The sequence below is a fragment of the Cucurbita maxima genome, unplaced genomic scaffold (assembly GCF_002738345.1).
Source record: "Cucurbita maxima cultivar Rimu unplaced genomic scaffold, Cmax_1.0 Cma_Scf00006, whole genome shotgun sequence".
Lineage (NCBI taxonomy): Eukaryota > Viridiplantae > Streptophyta > Magnoliopsida > Cucurbitales > Cucurbitaceae > Cucurbita > Cucurbita maxima.
In genome coordinates, this window is record NW_019272022.1 from 4,013,234 (window position 1) to 4,025,945 (window position 12,712).

General features: G+C 36.0%; 1 protein-coding gene across 2 annotated transcripts in view; it reads right to left on the minus strand.

Moving 5' to 3' along the window:
* Positions 1-1,043: 1,043 nt before the first annotated feature.
* Positions 1,044-12,712, minus strand: part of LOC111480229 (symplekin) — a 22,675-nt gene continuing 11,006 nt past the window's right edge. Inside the window, exons 7-27 of one of the 2 annotated variants that reach the window (XM_023125153.1) lie at positions 12,274-12,402; positions 11,590-12,168; positions 10,879-11,493; positions 9,214-9,282; positions 8,387-8,494; positions 8,040-8,285; positions 7,282-7,329; positions 6,980-7,129; positions 6,429-6,593; positions 6,274-6,336; positions 5,969-6,079; positions 5,758-5,841; positions 5,631-5,678; positions 5,038-5,112; positions 4,736-4,831; positions 4,295-4,375; positions 4,150-4,221; positions 2,915-2,959; positions 2,679-2,762; positions 2,488-2,591; positions 1,044-1,713 (exon numbers count right to left, since the gene is read on the minus strand). In XM_023125153.1, the coding sequence (XP_022980921.1) occupies positions 1,668-1,713; positions 2,488-2,591; positions 2,679-2,762; positions 2,915-2,959; positions 4,150-4,221; positions 4,295-4,375; positions 4,736-4,831; positions 5,038-5,112; positions 5,631-5,678; positions 5,758-5,841; positions 5,969-6,079; positions 6,274-6,336; positions 6,429-6,593; positions 6,980-7,129; positions 7,282-7,329; positions 8,040-8,285; positions 8,387-8,494; positions 9,214-9,282; positions 10,879-11,493; positions 11,590-12,168; positions 12,274-12,402 (3,018 nt within the window). In that variant the 3' untranslated portion in view covers positions 1,044-1,667. Of the gene's footprint in view, positions 1,714-2,487; positions 2,592-2,678; positions 2,763-2,914; positions 2,960-4,149; positions 4,222-4,294; positions 4,376-4,735; positions 4,832-5,037; positions 5,113-5,630; positions 5,679-5,757; positions 5,842-5,968; positions 6,080-6,273; positions 6,337-6,428; positions 6,594-6,979; positions 7,130-7,281; positions 7,330-8,039; positions 8,286-8,386; positions 8,495-9,213; positions 9,283-10,598; positions 10,789-10,878; positions 11,494-11,589; positions 12,169-12,273; positions 12,403-12,712 lie in introns of those variants that run through there. The other variant, XM_023125154.1, reaches the window with a different exon arrangement.

Sequence of the window (12,712 nt, forward strand, 5' to 3'; positions counted from 1 at the left end):
CCCTCACTGTTTCAGCACACCATTTCTCAAAATATGCCAAGGTCCTGTTTTTTCATCTTTTTGTTTTTGGCCACACGTTCCACCAGCAAAAGGGTTCCCCTCCCCCTCCTGATAGGATAAATCCATCTTCCTAATGGAAGGGAAGTCTTGTCCCAGGAGGGAAAGCCCCCGTCCCCAGAGGAGGTTGGGTGTTATGATTAGCTTCGAGTACAAGGATTAAGGTCTATTTGAAATGACTTTATAAATGCTTAAAAAAAGTTAGTTTTTAGGTGGCGTTAAAATAGTCTTTTTGAGTACTTGGAAAGTTATTTCAAATAAACTCTTGAAGGAATTGGAGCTTAATTTTGGAGTTTGCGTGAGAAGGATTGATAAATTAGTTCGGCAAATCGTGATACTTGAGATTAAACCTTCTAAATGTTTCTCATATTTAGATATTGTGATTGATCTTAGTCAGTTTCATATGGCCATAGGGTGAGGAATTGTTGTAGAATTTTGTGTGGTTCTCAAGATGATGTGATAGAATTCACAAAGAGAGAATGTTTTCTTGTGGGATATATAGCAAATGTTTTCTTGTGAGGGTTGTCCTCTTGGCGCTTTTCGTAGTTTGTTAGGCCCTTTGTCATTCATTTGTGCATCTTTCTTTCTTCTATGCTTTTCGGTGGTTAACATCCATCCACAGCTCTCCATAGTTATTCACTATTTGTACAAAGAGTCTCTCGAGGGAATCATTTTTTCTCAATCAAGAACGTCTCAATTTAAATAATTATTAAATAATTAAAAATAAAAAGTAAATGGAAGTTTAGTTTTTTATTCTTTTCATAGTATAAAGATTTAATTATTCCATTGTTATATAAGATGTACATGGATTATTTTTATTTTAATAGAATAATTTGTCTCAAACACCTTTGCCATGCTTCCTCTTCCTTCAAAAATAAATGAACTCAAATTTAAATATAGCTCAATAGATACATCAACAATTACCTTATGTCAATGACTCAATTCCCTATAATTCCACTGTTCAAAATGAAACGCCATTCAAAGAATAAGCTTGGAAACCATACTGAATTAAATGGTGGAACAGAAGAAAATTGGTTACAGTCAAAGGCTACTATATAGTACAGGGAACAAAATGTCACCAAACTTACATACCGGGCAGCACCCGTTACAAGAAGTTCGAATACGAGCTACCCGACTAAACTGAACTAATGTACATAAAATGTCAAAATCTTGAAAGAACTAAATGGAAAAAAAAAAAAAAACATTACATTTCTAAGAACTCCTTAATGCAGATATTTACACCTACGCAGAATCAGCATTTCCTTCCCCTCATTTTATATGGGGATGGCTGTTGGTGAGGTACAAAGCTGGACTCTTTTGAATCATCTCTGGACACAAATCACTGGGTTCACATGCCGCTGCACAGACCGATAATCAAGGATTTCAAATTGATTGTCTGCGGTGGGTTATATGGTTCGAAGCGACCGAGCTTCCACGGGATGATTGATAAAGCTGGCTGGGACCATGATTGCAGAAAAGTCGCCCTCGTACTCCAAAGAGCTGATTAGTCGATTCTCAAGTTCTCGAGGCTCACTCATTCACCACTCCGGAGTTGATATGCAAACCAATGATATTCGTCCTAACTTTACAAGATGAACATAATGCACTCTCTACAAATGCCTTTCATTTTCAAGACCCAGAACTACGAGCATCGGTCTGCAAAAATGAAGTGTTCCCAGATTTACTAAAACAAGATTTCTGAACTGATCCATAAAAAATAGCATAGTCTTGGGATATCTCTTTCAGGGAGAGGGGTAGTCTACCACAATTTTTCTAAATTTTATCGCAAGTCCCAGGAATAAAGCGGCAAGTTACAATTCCGAGAGTATGGTAGACATCCAAAACGCCTAGATGCTTAGTTCGAAGGGTTTCATTAACGAAAAATGAGGTTCGTGACATTATTGAGAGGAATTTCTAAATTCCGAACTTCGCTAAGTCTTGTATTCCAAATTCAACACCATCACAAGGCCATTATACCATCCAGCGTTTTAGAAGTTTTACTTCTTGGGATCAACAAAACAAGAACTCGAAAAACTAAAATCATTAGCTTGCATTGCAGAAACAGATGTATTTTTGTTTTTGTTATCTATTTCCTAAACATATTTTCAAAATCCAATCCAAGTTTTGAAAAACCAAAATATATTTTTGTTTTAGAAATTCGACCGAAACTTCATAAACAAAGATAAAAATCGTAGTAAAGAAATTGAAAGGAAACAAGCATAAATACCGAAGTCAGAAACTAAAAAGCAAAACCGTTACCAAATCGACTATAGTTTTCTGTATCACCACACTGTTGCAGAAAGCCCAAGCATTTGTTCTTTAAATAAAATGTAGACACAAGGGAAGTATTCTGGAAAGATTTGCCAATATAGGGAATAAAGCTAAGCAAAAAAACAGGTAAAAATGACGTACAAGATCAAGAGAAAGTACCTAGAGAGAGTAGATTTTGTGCTGGGCTGGCTGGCATAAGCAGCAAGAGGACCTTTAAGGTTAGCATATTTGTTCAAAGCATTTTCAAGTTGTGGCGGTGGCAACTACAAAAAAACAAATTTATTTAGGAACATAAAGAAGAACAAGTATAAGAGAAAGATATCCATATCAAATCGATGACATCATGAGACCTGTAATAGTACTCGAAAGGAATGTGGCTGCATCTGAAATGCACATTTCAAAAAACCAAACCACAGTTTCGGCATCCTCCAGACCTGGATTCGAAAGACAACGTAGCAGCACGGTCCATGTGAGTACCGAGAATTAGATTTGGAGGACCAAAGTTTAAGACAGCAGAGCTTCATTTATATTTTTATTTATTTTTCTTTCATTAGATTTGGAAAACATAAGTTGTTACCGTAGGTACCTGTCTGTTTACAAGTTTGGAAAGTATCTCCATAACAAAATCAACCTGAAAAGGAAACCACGGTCATCCAAATAAGCCGTGATTTTAACCATTAATTTTATTTCAAGCACAAAGCTGTATAAGAGATTCTGGGAGCAAAAAAGAAAGGAGCATGAGGAATAGATATGATCTTCAGAAGCAACAAATATAACGACCAGTCGCAACTAGAGCAAAATAATGTCAAGGTCTCAAAAACTTTAACTTTGATTGCATATTTCAGCAGGTAAACAGCCCAAACCCACCAATAGCTGATATTGTCCTCTTTGGACTTTTTCTCTCGGGAGAGGCTTCCCCTCAAGATTTTAAAACGCGTCTGTTAGGGAGGTTTCCACATCCTTGTAAGGAATCCTTTGTTCCCCTCTCTAACCGATGTGGGATCTCACAATCCATCCCCCTTAGGGGCCCATCGTCCAGTGCCTAACTCTGATACCATTTGTAACCGCCCAAACTCACCGCTAGCAGATATTGTCCTCTTTGAACTTTTCCTTTCGGGCTTCCCTTCAAGGTTTTAAAACGCATCTGTTAGAGAGAGGTTTCGTTCCCCTCTCCAACCGATGTGGGATCTCACCAATACTTCTAACTAAGCAATGAAAGAGAATGTCAATGTTGACAACAATCATTTCCTCCGTTTACTTGGACTAAAAATTCGAGTCTCTTTCCACCTCACTTAGTACCCCAAACTCTAGAATCGATGGCAATATATAATACAAAATCTCAGTCCAAAAGGCAATATATAATAGCTCCATGAAAATATTTCCTAATATCAGAAAACACGGAAATAGTAAATAATCTTCTAGTGCATTCCTTGTGTCTTGCATACTGAATCTTTCCTTTTATGGAATCAAAATCTGCTTCTATGGATAAACTTTTGGCTTGGATTGCACAACTTGATGGGGAGCTGGAATTGATTTATCATAAATAGTTCTTTGCAAAGTAGAATATCTTCAAAAGAAATCAGAGGTTCTTCTCCAATATAAACAAAAGTTCAATGATGCACGCGAGTTAGATCTATGAAAAGTTCTTGTTCATGGTTGTTCTTTATATGGTTGTCTTTGCTAATTTTTAATTTTTCCTTTTCACTCCAAAGCTTGTATCTCTAAACTTTTAATCATCCTCATTATATCACTTAGAAGTTGGTTCTTGTTTACCTAAAAAGAAAAAAAAAAAACTGAAATTGTTGATCAAAGAAAACTTACCAGAGTAGGAAAAGCATCAATTGCCTGAATCACAGTTCTCATGAAGAGAAGAGGGAGTGGGGTTTGTTCAACCTGAAAAGATTAGTGTTATTACAATACCAAATTAAAAATATAAAAGTGATGGTCCTAGACTTTATTAACATACCATGTGGCCCAAGGCTTTTGCTAAAACCTGCTGAGTGAAAACTGTACGTTGCTCAAAACAAGCTGAACAAGCATCCGTTATCTATCAAAAAAAAAAAAAAAAAAAAAAAAAAAAAAAGAAGCCCAGAAAGTCATAAANTGATGCAGTAAACATAGGGTATAAGTGGAAACCAGTTCAGCAACCTACGAAGGGTTAAATGGTTGCACATACATTATCCAAAATAAAATGCACACAGAGCAATAACAGCTCACATTTTCTATAGTTAAATAAGCACACAGAGCTGAATGACAAGGAAAGTACATATAGTGACATATCCAGCCCAGTTATTTGGACCAATTCTATAACCTATATTCTTTATTTTGATAATTGAAATTTTGAAGGATAAAACGTTTGAAAATCTATGATTAACGAATACATATTTGCAAAAGATAGCAAAAATACCTTCTTTAATGCAAGGCCATCTTTTTCAGGAATTATGTTGTGGATGGCAATCAACACTTCAACAGGTGTTAAAGCTGGACGTGTATGTGCTGAACCCTGAAAGGAATAAAAAAGACCTGTTAGCATTATATTTAAAATAAACAACAATCCAATTCAACTAAATATTCAAAAGAATACATTGAAAGATTACCCAACCATGTGCCACAAATCTTACAAATACGCACAAGATTTCTCTATTCTACTCATATTAATGGCAGCAAAGCAACAATAACATAAGTAAGCATTTGAAGTATTTTAGATACCTGTAATATGTGAGCCAACGCTCTCTGAAACTTCTCCAATGGAAGATCCACCAATCGAGGAAAAATAGGTAAAACCTGGTACCTCAGAATGAATAAGAAAAAATCAACAAAGATCTCATTGGAAATTGTGCAAAATTTTTCTCTATTTATTACTTAAATTTTGTCGCTGAGATTAGAGGACAATGAAGAGAATACTTTATTGATTAAAAGGTTGTCCGTTGGTAAATTGTATCATTGATTGACAAAGATTACTACCCACCAAAAAAAAAAAAAAAAAACACTTTACAAGAAAATGCATCAAGGGTATGAAATGTGGAATTCAATTGATATCATCCGAGATCAATTGAATTATAGGTGATAGAAGTTTTGTCAAGTCCAATCTAAAAATTGCGTTGAGTCAACCTACAACACAACCCACATGCTCATTCAAATGCACAGCTTCATGAGCCATGTCAATAGACTACACATTCTACACATCTAGAAATAGGTTGACCATTATAAACGAGACAAGCTTCAGACATCGTTATTTGGACATTCTTCTCTACAATAGGAAAAAAAAAAACACAAAATCCAAAGCAGAGAGAGAGGGAGACCTCATTTTTGGAAAGTGAGGGCAACATTGGAATGAGAATTGTCACGTCCTGGAGTGAACAAAGAAAATCCGGATCAATTTTTTTTTTTTTTACACTGGGTAGAATAGAAAATAAATATTTTTCTAACCTTGAGTTTAGTTTCATATAAATGTTTAACGGTTGCGATCAGATCAGAAGAAGGCATTGTCTCTCGAGTTAGCACCTGTAGTACCTGGCCAGTAAACAATAAATTAACAGGAAATCTATCAAATAAATAATAAATAAAAAGGTAAACTGTTTGAGGTTCAATTACTTCTTGTTCCACAAAGGCAAGTTTAAAGGAATAAAAGAAGACATACCAATGCTAAAAGATGTTCACTTCCTTTAGGCGGATCTGAAATTATTCTAAGCAATTCAGAATCAGATGACCCTAAGGCCGTAATAAGATTAGGGATATGTTCATGAACGGCCTGATTCAAATAATAACAAGATGCAGACATAATTCAGTACCACTTCCTGTAACAGTTTAGTTTTGATACAAAAAATACTTGTTCATTGATTTCCTTAACGGGAGTACCATATTTTAAATAATAATAAAATTAAAAGAAAAAAAAAGCAAACAAAACAAAAGAAAAAAGGAAGAGGAAGAAGAAGAAGAAAGGACCTCTTTCACTGATCTAGAAGCCCGTCCATAAGCATCAAATACAAACTGAAGAAGACGAGGTTTCTGCAGGAAAACGACTATATCGTATCAAATTAATTTGGGGAGGCAACGTGCGATAACTATTAACATTAACACTGTCATAGAAGATTGGGAACCTTCACACATAAAGCAAAAAGAAGAGAAATATGTCTTTCAGCTTCTGAAAGTGACGAGGTTGAACTGCTACGAACTGTAGGTTGTGAACTCCTCATGGAATCGTATTCTGAGGTTCCAGGATCTGAAACTTGAGAACCGCAGACGGATGTTTCCTGACTCTCCCCCTAGAAAACAGTTTTCGCCATGGTAAGGAAAAGCATCAATAACGCACAATCAAACGTTTATCCTCTTGTTGTGAAAAACTAAAAATTGCTTCGTTGTGTTATCATTTGAAGAAGGCAATCTGGAAAAGAAAACACCAACAAAGAACAATTTCTGTATCCCGACCCCAGCTCATGAGGAAATTAGCAAAGGGGATAAACTCATAGGAGATTTCCAAACATGGCAGTCAATTTAAAGTAAACAGGATTAATTATGCCTATTAAAGTCTAAAGACAAAAGTTAGAGATAATGAATATCCTGCTCGATTCTAGTCTCATTTGACTTTTGGCACAGGGATCGTTTTTAATCTTTGGGCGTGGGATCAAACAAAAGAAACAATCTAACAGACCTCTGCTCCAGCTCTTTGTTCAATTGATACACATGGTGAAGGCACTACATCTGTCCTATCTCCATCGTCTACTGCAGACAGGAACATGTTTGTTGCATGCTGCTCAATCCTATCTGAAATGTAACTTAACCGGTAGAGTTTGTTTGCCACCTAATGAACAATGAAAACAATGAAAACAATGAAAACAACATACTCATCAAACAAATTAAATAATGTTAAAACTATAAGCACTTATTCCAATTGGAAACCCAGCCAACAGACAAGAACATCTGTTGGCAGGAACAAAGGTTGCTTTGCCATACCAGTCTAATAGCTGTTGCTCGAACCTTAACTTCTGAATGCATAGCACACTGTCATCAAATTACAATGTGAGATAACATTGAGTAATAAAACACACATTTGATTGCTATAAACACAAGCATACACATATAGGGATAATACCAAATGCTCTCCATCCCCATGACACATCAACATTCTTTCATAATTCACTGATTGAATGTTTAAAAGTCAGTCCATGGGTTGGCCTGGCTTTAGGAGACAGAAAAACGAACGTAAACAGATATTGGGGCAATTGGTTCAAACCCAATGGTCACCTACTTAGGATAATAAGAAATCCTACTTCCCCAAAGCCTATAATAGCTCGATTAAGTCAGCAATGGATTCTACGTCCTTTTAGATATCCAATTCTTTGACAATATTTGATACCCAAAAAAGCTATATCCTCCAAGCTAGCCATAGGCCTTTGATTTTCCCTCCCACCAAGAACTGGGGTACCATAGAAACTAGTCGACATGCTTTTCTCTGAAGTCTTCCTTCATTAATAAATATTCTAGCACCCTAATTTAGATGCTAGCAAGTACATGCGAACGAATGATCAAAATGATTGTACTTGAATACTACACAAGATCAGAGGAAATATATTAAAGACACAACATCTGCAAAAGAATTCACCAATACCTACCTCTATCTACATTTCTTATAAGAAAATGTCGGTCATCATCGACAAGGATGACACAAATAATGAAAACATAAAAAATAATCCAACTGCAAGAATGTCTACCTTTAGAGCAATATCTAAGCAAGCCTGCCGACTATATGGCCGCTTCACAATCAAATTCCAAACAGTGCCAAGGCCTTGAGTGACACGGTCAATATCAGGAGTATCATTCCCGTGGTTGTCATCATTATCACAATAGCAAAGGTTACGTAAGAGTTCCAATGTAGAGTTGGGCAAAGTTGGAACTTCACCAAGAAGTCTGCTAAAAGATTTGTCTGAAGCTGGAAAAGAATCTAGCAAAGATTTAGCCTACAATAAAAAATTGCAATTATATCACTCACAAGTCAAAATGAAACTGAAGTTTCAGATAAAAGGATTAAAATATCTGAAATGACAGAAAAGTGGCATACCACAACTAGAAGAAACTTCTCGTAAACAGCAAAAGAAGAGCTTTCAACTGAATCCAGAATATCAAGTGAACGTAGGTGATATAAGACATGCAAAGCAAGCTCGTGCCCCTGGAAAGAACTCATCAAAATGAGATGAATGCTCAAGACCAACCACGAGTTCATGTGCCAATAAAATTTAATAAGAATCTGGAAAATTATAGCAATCATAAACAGCGCAAACATGATATTTGTAAAAATGAAGATTGTGATGTGACCAATCTATGAACTACATAATCTTGTTGATTTCAAAGAAAAATCTACGACTACAATACTCGAGGTGTGCATTGATAGGCCAAATAAGCAAAAAGAAAAACCCCAGCCCACAAGATAAAAACAAACACACACGCACACACTATATATTATGAATTTGATCAAGACGAAAACAACTTCAATACTCTAACCCAATTTTTCAAATTAAAGAACCATTAACAATGGAAAAGGGAAATATACCTAATAAAATTGTTGGCATCGTGAAAACTGGTAATAACTGATTAAGAAAGTTGATAAATGGAAACATTTACACATTCAATGCATAGTTTTATCACATCTTAATAATCTTTTCTGATGTAACCACATGTATTTTTTTTTTTTTTTTTTTTTTCTCTCAAAACTACCATGTGCACTTTCAAATTACAGATTATAGGGAAAAGAATCCATGATTGAATGTCATTTATGCCTATCATCAAGTCAACCAACAAGCTGAGATTGACTGATCAAACAAACCTACGCCTTCAGTAAATTACATGAATCCTGATTCCATGCTGAATAACACTCATGAAATTTGATACCTTTTGCTGTTGGTAATCAATAGCGACTTGTTTTTCCAACATTCGAACAATATCATCGTCAGCATCAACCTATGATGAGAAAGGAAAAAAGACTTTTTAATTGCTCGAGATATCAAATACAGAAGAGTTGTAGGTCCAACTAAACAAATCTAGAGTTACATAAAACAGTTAATTGATATCCAGCCTTTCCCAAATGGAATTAACAACCATGCCATTGAACAGTTGCAACACACAAATCATTTGGACCTCCAGTTGACCAAAAAAAGAAATAAGAGAACAAAATTCATCATGTACTATAACAGCAGGAATATGTATGACTTGGCAACACGTGTGAAGCATTACAAATGACATTATCAAGCAATTCCAATCAAAAGCCAAAAAAGTACTAAAATTGGACAAATTATTTCTCTAGTAGTATTTAGTATATGCTAAATTTAATCAATATAAATTCAGAAGGCCACCAAAGAACTGTACTAAAACATAGATGAGAATATATCATACTTTGCATTCATACTATCACCAAAGTTCTTGTTATCTACCATTCTGGGATTACATAAGCTCATAGATTCAATATATTTTATTGTCTGTCAAACATATTATTTTCAATAAATTATCTCAGTAATTCAAGTTAACAAAGAAAACCTGTGAATCCCTAGTCCAAAGAAAACGTAAGAAAAAACTATGCAGACCATTCCAATTGCCTTTCAAACATACAGTAAAAGCCAAAGATTCAACACAGTACTCCCTTTCTGTAATCAAATGGAGCGATACAAAGTACAACAGCAATACTAAAATTGGCAGAGTCAATTATTATATATCATGAAGCAGATGTGTTCAACATGTCCTTTCCACAGAAAACGAAGTGCATGAGAAATGTAGAGGTAATTTAACTGTCATGAGGATATACAGAGTTTATGAAAGTATACAACAATATAAAATATTTTTTGAGTAATATTTTTGTAACTCCAAAAAAGTTTGTTGAGTTCAAACCACCGAAGTTCAAATCCATCTCATTTCTTGCTCCAACTTGATTAAGAGTCACTTCGACAAAGATTACTATGGCCTAAAGTGAGAGATATGTCTTGACAGATGCAAAAGTTAACATTGATTAAATTAGTTGAGTCCATGATACCTCATGCACTTATAAAGGAACACAATGTGCCAATGTGATACTACACAAATTGATCCCTTGTTCTTGCATTTTCCTATTCATTAACCTTAAAATAAAGGCTGTCAGTCAGTCTTAGGTATACAGATCCCTCCCTCAAATCGTCGACCTTTATTTCGTAAAGTGAAAATCCAGAGGCAGATATTGAAAGGAGAAACCATGTTGCTTGAGTGCGATAAGGGTTACTTCGAGAGTTACGAAGGGGGAAGGAAGAATCTAATGAAAATTATATAATATAAATGTATAATAGAGTATATTACACTTAGGCCTCTTGGCTTCCTCAACAAAAACTTGAAGAATACATCTTCCTTACTAGTTACTTATATTCACACTAATAGCTAGTTGGAAAGCCGTTATTTTCCTTATGTACAATGTGGCTGAACTTCAATCCCGCCAAACTCATTGCACTGTAAAATTTTGACAGTAATTAAAATTTGTGTTGTTATAGAGAGAACAAACATAAAAATAATAAAGAAACAATCAAATATTGCCCCCACCTGAGCAACCAATCGAGCAATTATTGCCAAGCGTATCTGATTGCAATCTGCTCCAGTGGAATTCTTACATGAATCAAATATCTTTTCAGCTGCCAAATTTCTTACAGTTATTTGCTGTTCTGGAGTCAAGTCAACGTATGGTGGAAGCAGAGGCAATTCCTCGCAGGTATCTTCAGGTGCAGCTGCATTTGTAACTGATGGAGAATACTGATCATATTCCATGGAAGATGGTGTATCATCCCTCTTTGGCGCTGAGTCATCGAGCAAATTAACGGCCACTAAACCATCATCAGCTTTTCCAACAGCAGAAGGCATGGGATCCAGAGGGGCACTAATTTCTAATATAGTTTCGACTTTCTTGGCTCTATCAGGAGAATTTGATTTGGGGGTTAATTGGTCTGTTCCAAGGTCGAATGGGGTCTCTACGATTTTTTCTTCAACTTTCGTTTTTGCTATAGGAGATACCAAGGAATTCTCGATCGTCGCAGTAACAGGAACTGAAGCAGATTTTCCCAAAGATATGGAGTTGTCAATATCAGATATATTTGAACTTTCCTCTTCCACACTAGAAGCAGAAGATACTCCTCCACGGCGAGGATCAAGGCGACGGGGATCCTGCATGAGTGAGTAGAAAAAAAATAATTGATTTAGAGGCAGAGTGGCAGACATAAAATCATAAACCAATGCACATCCACAGCTGGCTAAATTTACCCTTCTTGGATCACGTTTAGAATCAACAGGGAGACTATTGACGGTAGACTCAGCCAAAGTTGAACCAGCTGAGGTGACCAAAGAAAAAGGAACTTGTGCAGTAGCAACTGAAGTTTGCACAGAACTCAATGGGGCTGATGGTGTCAGAACCTTCACATGACTACTTCCTTGACGAGTTACAGGCAAGTCCCCATGCCTAGTTAAAGGAGGGGATGCTTTGGGCAAGTTCTTCATGTTAGTTATGACAATATCAGCTAACAAGTCAGGATGAATATTTGAAATCAGAATTTCAAGCGACTCTGCACCTCGCTCCCCTTCAGCAAGTAAGGCACCAATCATGGCAACCATCTGCTCTGCTGGAGTTAATTCAACATCTAACGCAGGAACAGATGTCCCATTAGAGACGGCATTCTGCAGAGAACCATCTTTTTGATTTGGGGAGATTAGGTGAAAATCTGGACCAAAACGACTTTGCTTGGAAACCTCACGACCATTGGAAAGTTCTTCATCGTCCAGAAGCCTAGGTCTTTTTCTTGTTAGATCCACTGATGCATTATGCTGAATTGATGATTGATCATCCTTATTGTCAAAGATATTAATGTTGAGACACGAAAAGGGGAAGCAGTAAGCAACATATATAGCAACAAAGAATAGTGATCACATCAATACTCAGCAAATAATTACCTTGGCCAGCCAAGCATCACGCGAAGCTCGATCTGCAGCCTTCACCATTTTGTCCACTTGCCTGATAACCTGATCTGCAGCATCTCCAGCATTCATAGCTCTTAAAGCCTTTAGCAATCTATCTCTTGACTGAAAACCAAGCAATCAGAGAAAAGTGACTATGGCCGCCCAGTCATTTCCCACGAATTTCAGTATTTATAGGCATTCCAGTTTTTAATAAGTAATAAAATTAAAATTTGATAATTTCCCTGAATGGTCAATCTCTCAAATCTTCTCTAGGAAATGTAGCATATAGAAGGGCATGAAAGAAACAAGCTCCACAAAAAACCAAGCTTCACTCTTAGGTTTTCAACGCCACCCTCCCCCCCAACAACTTCTGTAAGGAGTTAAAAGTTACTGATACAGGAAAAAAAAAAAAAAAAAAAAAAAAAAAAAAAAA